Here is a 14,980-nt window from a genome sequence, read left to right as displayed (position 1 = left end):
ATTGTTTTTCTAGATTCCACATATAAGTGATAGTATACAATATTTTTCTCTTTCTGACTTCACTCTGTATGACAATCTGTAGGTTGATCCACGTCTCTGCAGATTGCACAATTTCCTTCCTTTTTATGGCTCAGTAATATTCCATTGTATATATGTACCACATCTTCTTTATCCATTCTTCTGTTGATGGACATTTAGGTTGCTTCCATGTCCTGGCTATTGTAATTAGTGCTGCAATGAACATTGGGGTGTATGTATCTTTTTGAATTATGGTTTTCTCCGGGTCTATGCCCAGGAGTGGGATTGCTGGGTCAAGTGGTAGTTCTATTTTTAGTTTTTTAAGGAACCTCCATTCTGTTCTCCATAGTGGCTGTATCAATTTACATTCCCACCAACAGTGTAAGAGGGTTCCCTTTTCTCCACACCCTCTCCAGCATTTATTGTTTGTGGATTTTTAGGTGATTGCCATTCTCACCAGTGTGAGGTGATACCTCATTGTAGTTTTGATTTGCATTTCTCTAATAATTAGGTGTTGAGCATCTTTTCATGTGTCTGTTGGCCATCTGTATGTCTTCTTTGGAGAAATGTCTATTTAAGTCTTCTGCCCATTTTTTGATTGGGTTGTTTGTAAACAAACAGATTGACACAGTATAAGCTTGTCACCATTTACTGTGTACATTTATCCATCTGACCATGTACAGCCCTCCTTTTGAACTGGGATGGGATTTTACCTGGTCAGTTAGAAAGGCCCTCCCCCTTTTTTGATCATGTGCAGAGACATTTCAATCCAGTATATGCAGCTGCGAATGAGCAGGGTCCAGTGAATGAGATTTTCTATTTCCTTTGGCTACATCCCATAATTCTGGGTTCCCTCTGTTTTTGTGCTCAGATTGATCCCATGTTCCAGAAGACAGCAGCCTCGTTTGATGAGTGCAGTACAGCAGGGGTGTTTCTCTCCACCCTCCACTGCCACGACTATAGAAGTGAGCTGCTCTTTCCCTCCGATGTCCAGACTCTCTCCACTGGAGAACCTCTTGACTTGCCGGATTTAGGTTGGGTGGAAATGACCGATTTAAAAGGTAGGTCCACGTGATGCCTTTTAGCAGAGCAGTTCAGTCATCAGAGAAGTTTCTACATAACCATGGGTGTAGTAAGCCCATCATGCTCTTCTGTTGCTTATTTGCCCAGAAGGTTCCTCTGGAATGACAAAGTGGGCATTTTTTGGGAGAAACTAAGTTTTCAGCCTGTTTGCAGCATGGAGTCTTCAACAGTAGTAGCCAGTGCTCGTGGTCTGTATGTGCCACGTCCTTCAGTTGCCCTGCTAGCAGTCACCCTGGAGTGTCAGAGTTTTGGACTTGGGAGAGGGGCTTTAAGAGACTTGTTGAGCCAGAGGCCTGTTACTAACCCAGGGGATCCCGAGGAGAAGAGGGCTTTGTGAACTGTTTTCAGAATCCTCCGTGGTGGTCTGAGAACAGATCTGTCTTGTTGTCAGTCCCTCATACAGGCTTGGCAGCGATTTTACCCCCCCTTCCACACCCCTCTCTGGGAGATCCTCTGAGGACAGGCCCAGGGTGGTGTGAGGGCCAGGCGCTGTTCTCCCGTGGAATGATTTTCGTGTGTTACATGAAATTGTTCCTCCCCTCTGCAGGGCTACGCAGATGTTACGGGGCCCATTCTCCTGTTTATTCTTGTCTAAAATTTGCTGAGTATAATTATTTTGTACTAACAATTGTCCAGGTGTATGCACTCAACTGAGGTAGGTAATCTATACCTAGTTTAATTTGGGACTAGAATAAGTGGCATTGCACAATTGGCTGTGCACTTACTATGCTTTAAGGATGGGTTTTTGATTTCCCAACTCTAGCTTAGGGCACAGAGTCGATTTCAGAGTCAAAGTCTGTGCTTCGGGTTTCTGCTCTAGTGTTTTCCTCATTCCTGGGATGCCAGTGTGGAGCCTGCCTCTAGTGTGGGCATGTGCCTGAGTGCACGCCCTGTGCCAGGAGAGTGATCTGCAAACAGATCGGCTGCCAGCCAGCCTCTTCCCGAGAAACAGGAGGTGGCTGTGCCCCTCCCTCCATGGTGCTGCTCTGGTCATCTTGAGGGGGTGAGGTGTGTCTCCATCCTGCTCTGAACCCTCTTTGTGATCTTCCTGTCCTCCCAGCACCCCTGCAGCAGTGTGTGGAAGACCGTCAGATCTGCCCTTCCCTGGCGGGGTTCCAGTTCACTAAATGGGACAGTGAAACACATAATGAGGTGTGGTCAATTTCTGGATTTCTGAGGGCTCTGGGCATTTCTCCAACAGCTCGTGGTTTCAGTGAGATGGCCTAAGATTAGTTCTGCCCAATGGGAACCAAAACTGTGGCATCGTTTTTATTTAGCCAGCAGTACAGAAAATATTTCCTTTGGCTCCTCCGTAGGGACTAAGCCCTGGGGCAGGGGTGGGAGTGGTATTGTGTGCTGCAGCAGGCTCACTAGCCAGCTGGGATTAGAGTACTGGGATCAACTTCATGTCTGCTTCCCCAGGGTAAGGCAATCCTTCCATTCCTCGGTGCTCGATTTTTATCAGATTTACTCTCAAACATGGTTGTCCCAGTGGCCGCTGGTCTCTTAGGCTGCTGTCAAGCTTGAGGAATTTCCTGCTCTTCAGGGTTGAGTCCCTTGGCACAGAGTTTCCTGAGAAATTATCATGTGTAAAGCTTTCCTCTGTGTATTTTTAGCCTGGCCCCCTTTAGCCTACTTACTACAACCTCCAAAATAAATGGTTTCCATGGAAAACTGTCTTCTCTAAACATGTAGTTAAAGGATGCAGATTCCTGTTCCATGTTTTACAAAATGTGCCTAACGACAATACAGCTTCATCCTGTGCCGCACAATATAAACTTCCTCAGCGCTTTGCTGTTGTGAGAACACTGGCTCCAGGGAGTGCGGGCGGGGGGTGGGGGGGGGCGGTCCTCCAGCAGTGGCGGGGGTGGTGACGGGAATGCAGAGAACTGGGGGCTCTCTTTGTCCCTTCCAGTCGGTGTCGGCCCTGGTGGACAAGTTTAAGAAGAACGATCAGGTGTTTGACATCAATGCCGAGGTGGAGGAGAGCGACTGCGGGGACTTCCGTATTGGGGCCTTGGAGGACGACTTTGATGCCAATGATGAACCGGACTACACCGCAGTTGGGGACCACACCGCAGCTGCGGATCACACCAAGTTCGGGAGCTGGAAGGAGCCCTGCCATGTTCAGAGCTGCCAGTAAGGCGCTCAGGGCCACGGGAAATGTTCCTGTAGGAGTTTTCCCAGATTTCCTGCTGGGACAGTCTAATTTCGTCTCTCTGATTGGCTGGGCTTCTGTGCTGTTGTCACACAGGCTGAGCCATTCTGACTCACCGTGGAATCAATCTGCCTTTGAATGTCAGCTCAGCCACTTATTGGGCATAAACCTGACATTGCAGGAGTCCATAAGCATAGAACTAAAATGCATAAAGTGCTGGGTTATAGTAGCTACTTCATTGGTGGCTGTCCTCACCACCTCCATTTTGGTAGCATGGAGGGTGCTCCCTTTCGACACCCTGCACATGGTCTGGCTTTTGGCTGAATCACTCCATATCAGTTATAGACAGAAAACAGGCTTATGTGTTGATTACCAGAAGAAAGTGGCCCCTGCCTAAAGGGCAGAGATGGGTCTGGGCAGTGTTGGTCGTTAGATAGGTAGACCGGGGATGAGCAAAGCAAGGAAAACTAAAAAAGCATGTAGAAATGAGCATATGGGGTGTGGGAGACGGTAGGATTGGCCTCTAGTCATTTAGATTCTTGATTAGTCTAATAGCGCCATAAGGCAGTCTGAACTTTGTTGGCCTTTATTATATGTACTTAATAGGTTAGTATCATTTTAATTTTGAATATGGTCTGCAAGCAGGATCCCACAATCCTGCAGTGCCGAGGGCCTCTAAAGGTCTTGAATGGGCCTGGGTGTAGCAGATTCCACGAGACTAGAACAAACAGATCCTCTGATAACCCTGTGCCTGTAGCAGCAGCTTGGAAAACCTGGGAGTGGGGACAGGCAAGCTGGTTTAGTATGTGCGAAACTTTAGAAGTTGTCCAGTATAATTTCCCACCGAGGCAAAGATCCCTTCAAGAGCGTTGCTTGAGTGTCTCCAGGATGAGATTGCTTTCTTGAGCTCACTTTGTCTCCCCATGGGGGGAGTGATTAGATTGATAATGCCTCTTCAGATCTGAGTAGAAGTCAAGGGGCTGAAAGTTTGGACCTCAAGGAAAAATTACCCCCTAGGCCCTTTTAGAACCCTCCCCTCCTGATTTTTACTATTACCAGACCTGTGATTTTGTCCCTTTTCCCATCCTATCTTCTAAGAAGTGGGAAATGGTAGGCAGGTTGGAGGGATGAGGTCTTTTAATACCATTTTCAAATGTCAGAGAAGAGCTATCACTTTTGCTAAACAATGAGGTGACATCTGAGGAACTGGTGTAGTGAAGGACTTTAGTCACTTCCATTTTGTTATTTTGTTGTAACCGTATAACCATAGATGGTTATTTTGAACAGATGTCTCCATTTCTCTCCCCAGTTCCAGACAGAACAAAATCTTAGACTCCATCCTACTGAGCGAGCACATTAGGGGCAGGGGACTTAGGTTCTAGTCTAGGGTTTTGTCCATCTTGAAATCCTTACCCGTGGCATAAGGATAGGGAGCTTCCTGGGAGCTCAGCAAGTGTTTGCACTGAACGAAGCCTGACCCTGCTGTGGATGGCTGTGAGATGTGGGACAAGTGGCATGATCTTTGGGGTCTTTGTTTTCTCACCCATAAAGTGAACGGTTGGGACTAGATGATAATAGTAGTATCTGATGTTTACTGAGCTCATTATTATCCTGACTTCGTGCCAGACACTCTGCCAGGTGCCTTACCTGAGTTATTTCAAATAATTTATATAATATATAAAGTACAATCACTTAATCCTTACAACAGCCTTATAATTAGGTCCTGTTATCCCCGTTTTACAGGTGAGGAAACAGGCTTAGAGAGGGTAGGAAATGGGGTGGAGCTGGGAGTTGCCCAGCACCCTTGGCCAATCCTGGCCGCACGTAATGAGCTGTGGATGGAAGGATCCACCCCAGAGCACTTAACTGGGGAGACCTTTAACCTGCAGGTAGTAGTGCAGCATGACTGAGCTGGTGTTACATTGAAGGAGGGGACTTGTGGTTGTGGGGGTGGGTAGAAGAAACAAAGACTCCCTCCAGAGGGCAGAGAGAAGCCTGCCTGATGGAGGAGTGGGCTGTGGATTAAGTTAGTTGGTGAGTGGGGGAGTTGGGACCAGTAGGGTGCCTGCCACATAGCATTGTGTATTGAAAGAATTACTAAAAGGCTAGAGTTCAAGCCCCAAGGGCCTCAGTCTGGTTCTGGCCCACAGACTCTCAGAAGATGGGAGCCAAGCTCTTTAGAGCTTTGCCCGTAAGTTCCCAATAAATTGCCCTCCCAATCGCCCTCGCTTTAACAGGAGAGTATCTGAGAATTGAGTGGGGATGCTCCTGAAGCTGTCTTCTTTCTCCCTCTGGGGGAAATGCAGTACAATGCAGTACAGTTATTACTTAACAACACAGGCTAGGCAGTTGCAGACTAGAAGTGGGGATTTTTAAGTATATTTTAATTTAATTTTTAAATTAATAATGTGGCTGCGCTGGGTTGTAGTTGTGGCACACGGGCTCTTAATTCGGGCATGCGGGATCTCGTTCCCTGACCAGGGATCAAACCCAGGCCCCCTGCATTGGGAGCGAGGAGTCTTAACCACTGCACCACCAGGGAAGTCCCTAGTATAGTTTAATTTTAAAAATTAAGTTTTCATCACACAGTAAATATACAAATACAGTTTACTGGTTTTTAAAAAAAGATTCTATAGATAAAGGCAAATTCCTTCTTTTAAAGCTTTTTTAGCTTATTCCATAGGCTTGATGTAAAGGAGATTTTTATATATGGCTCAATACAGGTGAAAAGGTCCTCGCTGTGTGAAGTTTCCTCACTGCCGTTACCCTTAGAGGGCATTACAGCAGCACTGACCTGGCAGGGGCCTTCAGGTGAAAGCTACCTCACACATTCTAGTACCTTGCAGAGAGGGCGAAAAACCAACCCAAAATTGCCATGCTGGACGAGCCAGTTAGGCACTTCACACGCAGCAAAGAGTAAAGCTAGATGGTTTAACAGATCGATTATAAGGGGGGCCCCAATCATGTGGGGAACATAAATTAGAATAACATGTTTTTCACTTTCAGTAGGAACTACAGCAGTGTTAGCGGAGCCCTCATTTATGGAAGCATGGTGAAGAAGGAACGCAGTTACCATGTCATGTGGCAGGAAACCTTGTGTGTGGAAAGACCCTGAGGCTGGGATTCAGTCCAGCTCCCAGTTCTGGCTTTTACTAGCTGTGCAGTCTTATATAAAAACTCAACTTTCTGTTTTCTTGTCTCTCAAACGGGTAAACTTCATTTTATGAAGCACTTTGAAACATCTAAAGTACTTATATAGATATGATCGTATTATAAAATGAAGAGAAGCAAAAGCACTGATTAAGTAAAAACTAATGGCTTATTAATGATGAAGTATTTATGTTGGACTTACTCTTAGAAATGTTGCCCATTTGTGGAAAAGTAGGTAGAGTCTGCAGCTGCGTCATATGCTGCTTTACATGTAAATACACGGTTGTCTTGTATATATCAACACATGCATGACTGTACATGTTAAAACATGGTTTCACATGTGTTGCAGAGAAGAAATGACTCCCCTCGGGGATGGAGACGTTTGGAGCTTGTGTCCCCTTCTATCCATGAAACCTGGAGAGTATTCCTACTTTAGCCCCCGAACCATGTCGATGTGGGCTGGCCCGGAGCACTGGCGCTTTAGACTCCGGCACAAACGTATGTACTTCTAGACGGAACTCTAAGAAGAGAGAGTGCAGGTGACCAGCCAGTCAGCAGTTCAGCCTAAGAAGGGAAATGCCGGTCACTGTCTTGTACCTCCTGACAAGCTGTAGAAATACACAGATAAGGAGCCTCCTGGTTGGACAGTCAGTTGGCCTGGCCTGGGATGAGGGGTCAGTTAAGACTGAAGCCTGTGAGTGGGAAGAGTGAGTGGACCCTCCCCAGGGTCAGGAGAGCTGGCTTGTGACTTTCTCCTCCCCCAGCACCCATGTGACTTCAAACAGTGGCTAGAGGTGGGAATGCACCCCCAGGCTCCAGAGGGCCATGCGAGTTACTGCACCGGCAGCCCTGTGCAGCCCTCTGAAGTGCTGTGCCAGTGTTAAATGTTTGCATTCTCTCTTTGAAAAGAAGTGATTAATTAGCATATCTTTTTAGTATTGTTTTCTTGTCAAAAACACAAATTATAGGGATAAATATTAGGTGTATGATTTGCCTTTCCTAGTGCTGATATGATGCTCAGACACAAATGCTGTCTTGTGGTTGGTAAGGCTGTCAAGTGATCTTGCAAGATGAGTAAATAGGCCACAGAAGTGAGCAGTGTTGACATCTGTGTTCGTTTCTGCAGAAGATACTACCTCGCACTCAGAGAACAGAAAGAAGACCACAAAGAAGGATTTTGAAATCGACTTTGACGATGATATTGACTTTGATGTATATTTTCGAAAAACAAAGGTTTGTGCTGGATTTATTATCATTTGTGCTTTCTTAAATTACTCTTTGCACTCCTCTTTCCCTTTTAGATGTGTTTTTTAAAAATTCATTATAAATTTAACTCTTAGAGTAAATGGATGGCTTCATTCTCCCTCAATCCCTGAAGGAATTAAGAAATAGTCCCAAACTCAGTGGCAGAGAGAATCAATATGAATAAGGTCTAACAGAATCACTCCTTTACACAGAAGTAGGAAGATTAGTGCTGCTCAACCTCTTCCCAAGCTCCTTCCAAAAAAAAAAAAAGTGTGTATATATACCATTTTTATTAAAGATGCCAAAAAACTACCTTTTCTTTTTTTTTTTTAATTAATAGGCAGCTACTGTTCTGACCAAGTCCACTTTGGAGAACCAGAATTGGAGAGCCACAACTCTTCCTACAGATTTCCACTATGAGACTGAAAATCTTGTCCAGCTGCATCTCAAACCAGGCACCAGGGTAAGGCTATTCTTAGGTTCCTTGAGGTCATGTTGTTGTTGAACCTGTTCTTAGCATCAGAGGTATCAAGTGGCGGGTAGTGTGATTGTCAGCGCCCTTCAGGAGAAGGAGAACGCGTGAGGAGGAATTCATGTTAGCCCAAGGGAGTTACCGGGAGATCGCATGGGTAGGGCAGAGCCGGAGGGAAAAACTCACAGGACAGATGCACACTCAAGACTTGGAAATACCTCACCTGGTTGGACTTCTGGACACTCTGGCCTACTTGCCGAAATGCGAGGGGAATAAACAACCTTTTGTCAAGGCTTTTACAAGCTGTTAGTCATTTCTTGATTCTTTCACCTTCTCATGATAGTTGTGGATCTACTAGCCAGGTGCTTTCCCCAGCCCACATTGCCTCCCCATGATCAAGGTGTAGACGTGAGCCCACTGTGACATGCAGGGCGACGTAGGTGCCAGTCCTCGGGGGCTCCCTAGCGCTGCACAGCCTGCCTGCTCTCCTTCTATGACTGTTCAGGTGAGCTCTCTAGGCTAGCCAGTGTGCACCCCAGTCGCTATTCACTTCATTTGCCTGTGGCCTCTCTGGGGATGCTAAGCAGCAAGAGGGTGTTCCCGTTGCCAGGGTAACCAGGCAGTGGGTCATGCTAAGTTCTGTTTTATCTGGACCCTCTACTCATTTGCATTCCTGGTTGTTTTAATCTTGTGGTGTCAAGTATACAAACAGTCTACAGTTTCCTCTTCCTTATCTTGCCTGTCTCTCCACAAGGCTTAATGATATGTATACAGTTCCCTGAATTCGCTGATATCTCACATTCTGTTTTTATAATCCAACACTCATAATTTTCTTTATAATCAATACTGTTCACTTAGCAAAAATACTCTTAAAAATGCAGAAAGAAGTAATTTACTGTTACATGTCAATTATACCTCAATTTTAAAAAAGAAAAAAAATGCAGAAAGATACAGAGTTGCAGCAGTAGTAGTAACTGTGGTCATGGTTCAGTATCGGTTAGATGCCAGCAGCTGCTTGCTGTAATCAGAACATAGAGCCCTGGGGCGGAGGAGCAGAGCCAGGCTGCTGGGGAGCTGAAGGGAGAGGTAGGACACTTCCACTGAGCCCGGCCCAGCTCCAGCTGCTTTCCATGGCCACAAGCCACCTTCTCCTTCCTCAGGCCCTTACTATGAACATTGAAGAATGTGGCTTAGGTGGTAATTTGCATATTCAGATGTGAAGGTTGTAGAACAGAGTCATTTGATTCTTGCACTCCAGGAGTTTTCTGTGTTTCTTTTTCCATAATTGTTTCTTATAGAGGAAAGAACTCCTGCTTCTGATTATCCACAGGGACAAATTTCCCTGCATGTGTAGTAGGGCAGCCAGGCAGCAGGATCCCGAGATTCCTCACCTCGTCCTTCCAGGAGGTGTCCTTCTAGGACAATGGCTATTAAACACTGGAAAGTAAACACTGGACTATTAACACTCAGTCTGGCTAGAGACTATACAGGTCAACCAGCCATCCAGTTTAAGATCTTAAAGGGTGATTCTAATGGCAACCACCCAATACATGAGGGGGGTCACGTACCCTTCCTGAAACATTTCTTGTAGACTATGGACAATTTAGAGTGTGTCCAGAGGAGAGTATTATTCTAAATGGAGAGGGATCTAGAAATTGTGTCATATGAAGGAAAGTGGAAGAAAGTGGGCATTTCTTAATAAATATCTATTGTTTATTTTTGGATTTGTAATACAAAACCACTGAGGGGTTTTGGGGGGCTACTTTTGGAGTATATATTTATATTAAAATATTCAATGTGCTTCTGTAAACTGTACACACCTTCAATTCCATTTCCTTCACCCCAAAGACACACACCCCAGATGAGGATCAGTGGCCTAAGGGCCTGCAAATCTGAAGGGCTCTGGTCGACAGGCACTCCCAAAAGAGGAGGCAGACTTGCTCTGTGAGGCCCTCACAGGCGGAACAAGAGCCGCAGATGTGGTGGCAGGGAGCAGAGCTCGGGTTTCTCCCTGTAGCTATGTGGGGAACAGTGATGGCCCAGGAATGGGACCAGCTGCCTGTGAATTAAAGTAGTGATTGAGTTTTCTGTCAGAATTCTTCAAGCAGCAACCAAGTGGACTTCTTTTCAGATAGTTGTAGGTGGCTTTGTTTTTAGTGAAGGAACACTTTCAAATAAAGTTGTGTGCAGACCTAATTGCAAACCGGCTGCTCTGGTGTATTTGGGATGGAAGGTGGCTCGGAGCCTTGCTGCACTGGGCTTGCTCTAGAGTGGAGTTGTATGGTTAGTTGGAAGTTGGCTGGATTAGATGACCTCTCAGGGCCCTTAAAACCCTAATGTTCTGGGACATGATCGTAGGAACTAAGGTTATCTCCCCAACCTAGTTTACTAGCTGCTTTTCTAGAAATTGCTTTCTGCAGTTGTTTTTTCCTTCATTCTAGTTACTTAAGATGGCCCAAGGCCAGAGGGCAGGGACCGAGCATTGTGAAGAAATTGACGACTATGATTACAACAACCCTAATGACACCTCCAACTTCTGCCCTGGATCACAGGTAAACGGGGGCAAGAGCTCTGTCCTCCCTTCTAAGCAGTAGGGTGTTTCTCTCCTGCTTCCCTTCTTGCCCTTTCCTGTATGGCAGATGACTATAGGAAATTCTGAATCAGGTGGGGGTTTGTGGATGCTTGCCCTGCCCCAGGCATCAGAGAACTGAGCAGAGCTGAGGCAATAGCCAGAACCTTGGCCTGCCTTACTCTAAGCTCTGTACACAGGAAAAAAGTGGACATACTCCAGTAAACTGTCAAAATGCGGATGGAATCTTGAGCCTGTACAAAGCACTTATCCTGGCTCTTTTGGGATTTCAAAGGAAAAGAAACACTCTTCTTACTCTTACAAGCTAATATTTTTTGGCTGGGGAGACATAACACATAGACATGTGAAGACGGTGTGTCCTAATGGGGAAAAAGAAAGTGTAGAGGATGGATCTCAGGGGACCAGGTTTGTAGCTCTGATTTTGGTTCTCACATTGTGAACTTGTACAAACTACTCCCCATCTTTAGATCTTAGTTAGACTAAATAATCTCAAAATCCCTTCTATGACTCTATGAATGAGATAGCAGATGGAAATATAACAGATAGGGGGGAAATATTAGGTTCCATCTGTGTCCCTGCAAGTGAGGAGAAGGGAAAGAATTGGAAGAATAGCTTATTCACCTTATTTTCTTGCTTGGAAGAGAATTAGGTTGTTACATTTTAATTTTTTTTTTTTTTTTGCGGTACGCGGGCCTCTCACTGCTGTGGCCTCTCCCGTTGTGGAGCACAGGCTCCGGACGCGCAGGCTCAGTGGCCATGGCTCACGGGCCCAGCTGCTCCGTGGCATGTGGAATCTTCCCGGACCGGGGTACGAACCCGTGTCCCCTGCATCGGCAGGCGGACTCTCAACCACTGCGCCACCAGGACAGCCCGGTTGTTACATTTTAGTAAAAATCCAGACTGGCCTCTTGCCCAATGCTCCTCAAGCTCAGTAGGCCTAAGGGTCACCCAGAGAGCCTGTTACCCAGTTCCTGGGCCCCACCCCAGAGACCTGGTCTGTTTCTGCTGGGCTCAGTCCAAGAATGACTTTCTCACTGGCTCCCAGCAGGACCCCTGCTTGTGGCCAGCCGACAGGTCACGTCTCTGGTATTTCAGGAGTGCTTTCTGTAAAATGAAATCCTAAATCCATTAGAAGCAGAGGGACACTGGCTGTTGTGATTACTGAATTCCTTTTAACTCTCACTCCAGAGGGCTTAGTTAATAGATGCCTCTCTAGTAGGGTGTATGTGCAACAGGAAGATGACTAGAGGACCTAGAAGTCCATTCTAGGTTTGACTCAATGTCACGAACTCTCGGGCGCTCTGCTCTTGCTGTGTACGGAATCTGTTTCAAGGATATTTCTAAGCCCCTCAAACAGCTCTGCCGAACTTGAAGAGCTATTTCCTTGCTCAGGCTGCTGACAGTGACTATGAAGAGTCAGATGACTTATTTGTGGGACCAGTTGGGACCTTTGACCATTCTGGCCATCCACCTACGACAACACAAGACAACGATGACGCGCCTGAAGTCCAAGGATTAGATATCACCACTTACGGGGAGTCAAATCTGGTCGCTGAGCCCCAGAAGGTAAAGAGGAAGCCAAGAATTATATCTGATATTGTTTGCCTGAGATCTGTTTAATTTGTATCTTTCATGAGAGTCACATTGGTCTGAACTTGATATTTTTCCTTCTCGATTTTAACCCATTGCTCTCTAAGTGGCTGATTCATTCATTCATTCATTTATTTATGTATTTATTTATTTATGGCTGCATTGGGTCTTCATTGCTGGGCGCAGGCTTTCACTAGTTGCGATGAGCAGGGGCTACTCTTAGTTGCAGTGCGTGGGCTTCTCAATGCAGTGGCTTCTCTTGTTGTGGAGCACGGGCTCTAGGCGCAGGCTTCAGTGGTTGTGGCTCGCGGGCTCTAGAGTGCAGGCTCAGTAGTTATGGCGCACGAGCTTAGTTGCTCCGTGGCATGTGGGATCTTGCCGGACCAGGGATCAAATGCGTGTCCCCTGCATTGGCAGGCGGATTCTTAACCACTGCGCCACTGGACTAATTATGCTAATTGTGTTTGTGTGGAACTAGCCATCTCTCCAAAGATTGTGATAAGCCATATGACTAGGGGTGAGCCAGTCACACAAGCAAACTATGTGAATGAAGGGTGCAGGCAGACAAAATGGGTTTCTATGCTGGTTGGGTAAGGCTAGCTATTTGGCTCTGGAAAATCTTGGCCAGATTCAACTCATATTAAATTATCATACATCAGGCATCTATTCCCTACCAAGTGACAGGCTTGGTGCTTTCATATACATTTGATTCACTTATCTCTTACACTGGAATTCCAGGATATCCTTAACGAAGACTGTACTTGATCAAAAATAAATTAGATTGAAATGAAGGACTCTGTGTATGTCCAAAGAAAGCTCTATAACTCTGTGGTATAAACTAGATTTTTTCATTATTTGAACTCCAGACTTTATTTTTACAAAGAGCTGGTGGTAAATGCTTCTTTATTATGCTTATTTTTACTCGTCACATACCTATTTCAGGTAAATAAAATTGAAATTCAGTATGCGAAGGCTGCCAAAAAGATGGACATGAAGAAGTTGAAGCAGAGCATGTGGAGTCTGCTGATGGAGATCCCCAAGCAGGCGGATGCAGAGGTAACGGGTTCCACTCATTCTGTAGGTGCCCAGCATGGAGGAGGGTGCGGCTTGTGTCTGAGCTCCTAGATGAGTAGCCCTAACGTGGAAAGCATTCATTCAGAAATACAAGAAAGACATCACACCTCTGAAATGAACCAAGTATATGAACAGGCAGGTCACACAAAAGGTGATACAGATGGTAAACTAGTGTATGGGACATTACTCAGTCTTGCTCGTAATCAAAAAATACAAATGATGGCATCTTTATGCTGCTTTAAAATAACAGCTTTAGCAATTAAACGACATTTTTCAGTATGGAGTTAGAGGAAGAACTGGAGTACTTATTCGCTGCTGGTGCAAATTAAGTTGATAAATAACCCTTTTGGAAAGCAGCTTCTAACATCTCAGGGACCCTAAAATGTTTAAGCTCTTTGATCTAATAATTCTGACTTGGGAAAGTAGCAAAGTAGTTATATATATTATGTATACATATATATGTGTATATATGATGCTGTCAAATTGTCTCTCCTTTAGAGCAAAGTGAAACCCTGATTAACTTGTTCCAACTAAATGGAACTTTCTGGTTAACTAGAATCTTTCCATCTCCTCTTCTAGACTTCTGCTCAATGTTCTGAGCTTTCCAAACTCAACACGTTCTATTATACCTTCCCCTGCTGGTTGAGAAGTGAAAATGCATGATTTGATTAAGGACCCTGAGCTGTAGTCTTGGATGTCAGATAAAGCTTCAGTCATATTCATAAGGTTTTATCAATTAAAATGGGATGGGATGCAAATATAAGAGAAATGTACTTTTTAAAAAGTAGGAAGAGGGTTCTGTTTAACCTTTGAATTTAAATGACTCCTAATACCCTGTCCTCCAGGGATTCTGGTTAATATAGATTTATTTAAACAAACTCTTTCTAATGACAATATTCAAAAGTAGAAAATAGTATAGTCAATGACCACTTCAGTGCCCATTATCAATGTTTCATCCATATTATCACCCAGTCCTGTCCGCCCGCCCACCCCCCCCACCCCTGTCAATGTCAGTGTTAGGGTCCAGGGCTGAGGTACTGGGTCCCTCTATGGATCCTTTTTCTTCAAAATGTACCAAAGAAATTGTTTTGGTTTCATTCTGATGTAGGCTTTTCTTTTTAGAGATACAGCTTTCTAAGCTTATGTTGCTCTCTCAAAAGTGAACTGGGCCTAGTCTGATCTCTAAGTGTCCTTTCTTCTGTCAGGCAAACCACAGAGAAAATGGAGAAGCAGGGGACCCAGTACAGGTGGCTGACAAGAAGCTCAGTGGGCTCACAAAGGACCTGCAGAAGAGGTGCTTGCCAACAGACTCCTCCCCTCCCCCTCCCCACTCCCTTCCCCCTCCCTCCTCCCCCTCCCCTCCTCCCCCTCCCCTCCCCACTCCCCCCCTTCCCCCAGCCCCCTCCTCCTCCGAGCCCCAGCTGAGGGAGCGCCAGCCCAGGCTGTTGGTATCACAGACCCCCTCTGCACACAACGTGCCATTTTCACACTTCTCACAGTTTTTCTGTTTCTTCTCTGCATTGATAAATGAGTTAATGTAGCCCACCTTTAAAAAGGCATTTTTCTGCACCAGTGGCTGGAATGGAACAGGAAATATTTT

At 45.5% G+C, this 14,980-nt stretch overlaps 2 protein-coding genes across 5 annotated transcripts in view; one reads left to right on the top strand and one right to left on the bottom strand.

The window, feature by feature from the left end:
- The window catches only part of NCAPH (non-SMC condensin I complex subunit H), a 39,147-nt gene that overhangs the window by 21,315 nt on the left and 2,852 nt on the right, over nucleotides 1-14,980 (top strand). For all 3 annotated transcript variants that reach the window (XM_079940421.1, XM_079940420.1, XM_079940419.1), the window contains exons 7-16: nucleotides 890-1,079; nucleotides 2,162-2,253; nucleotides 3,017-3,240; nucleotides 6,759-6,907; nucleotides 7,536-7,642; nucleotides 7,995-8,117; nucleotides 10,568-10,678; nucleotides 12,109-12,282; nucleotides 13,249-13,362; nucleotides 14,586-14,674. In XM_079940421.1, the coding sequence (XP_079796547.1) occupies nucleotides 890-1,079; nucleotides 2,162-2,253; nucleotides 3,017-3,240; nucleotides 6,759-6,907; nucleotides 7,536-7,642; nucleotides 7,995-8,117; nucleotides 10,568-10,678; nucleotides 12,109-12,282; nucleotides 13,249-13,362; nucleotides 14,586-14,674 (1,373 nt within the window). The remainder of the gene's footprint in view (nucleotides 1-889; nucleotides 1,080-2,161; nucleotides 2,254-3,016; nucleotides 3,241-6,758; nucleotides 6,908-7,535; nucleotides 7,643-7,994; nucleotides 8,118-10,567; nucleotides 10,679-12,108; nucleotides 12,283-13,248; nucleotides 13,363-14,585; nucleotides 14,675-14,980) is intronic.
- Nucleotides 13,346-14,980, bottom strand: part of NEURL3 (neuralized E3 ubiquitin protein ligase 3) — an 83,417-nt gene continuing 81,782 nt past the window's right edge. The window contains exon 6 of one of the 2 annotated variants that reach the window (XR_013830979.1): nucleotides 13,346-13,441. The gene's annotated coding sequence lies outside the window, so the exon portion shown is untranslated. The remainder of the gene's footprint in view (nucleotides 13,442-14,980) is intronic. The other variant, XM_079940423.1, reaches the window with a different exon arrangement.

This window comes from Stenella coeruleoalba (genome assembly GCF_951394435.1).
Source record: "Stenella coeruleoalba genome assembly, chromosome: 13".
Taxonomy (NCBI): Eukaryota; Metazoa; Chordata; class Mammalia; order Artiodactyla; family Delphinidae; genus Stenella; species Stenella coeruleoalba.
This window is presented reverse-complemented; position numbering and strand designations above follow the sequence as displayed.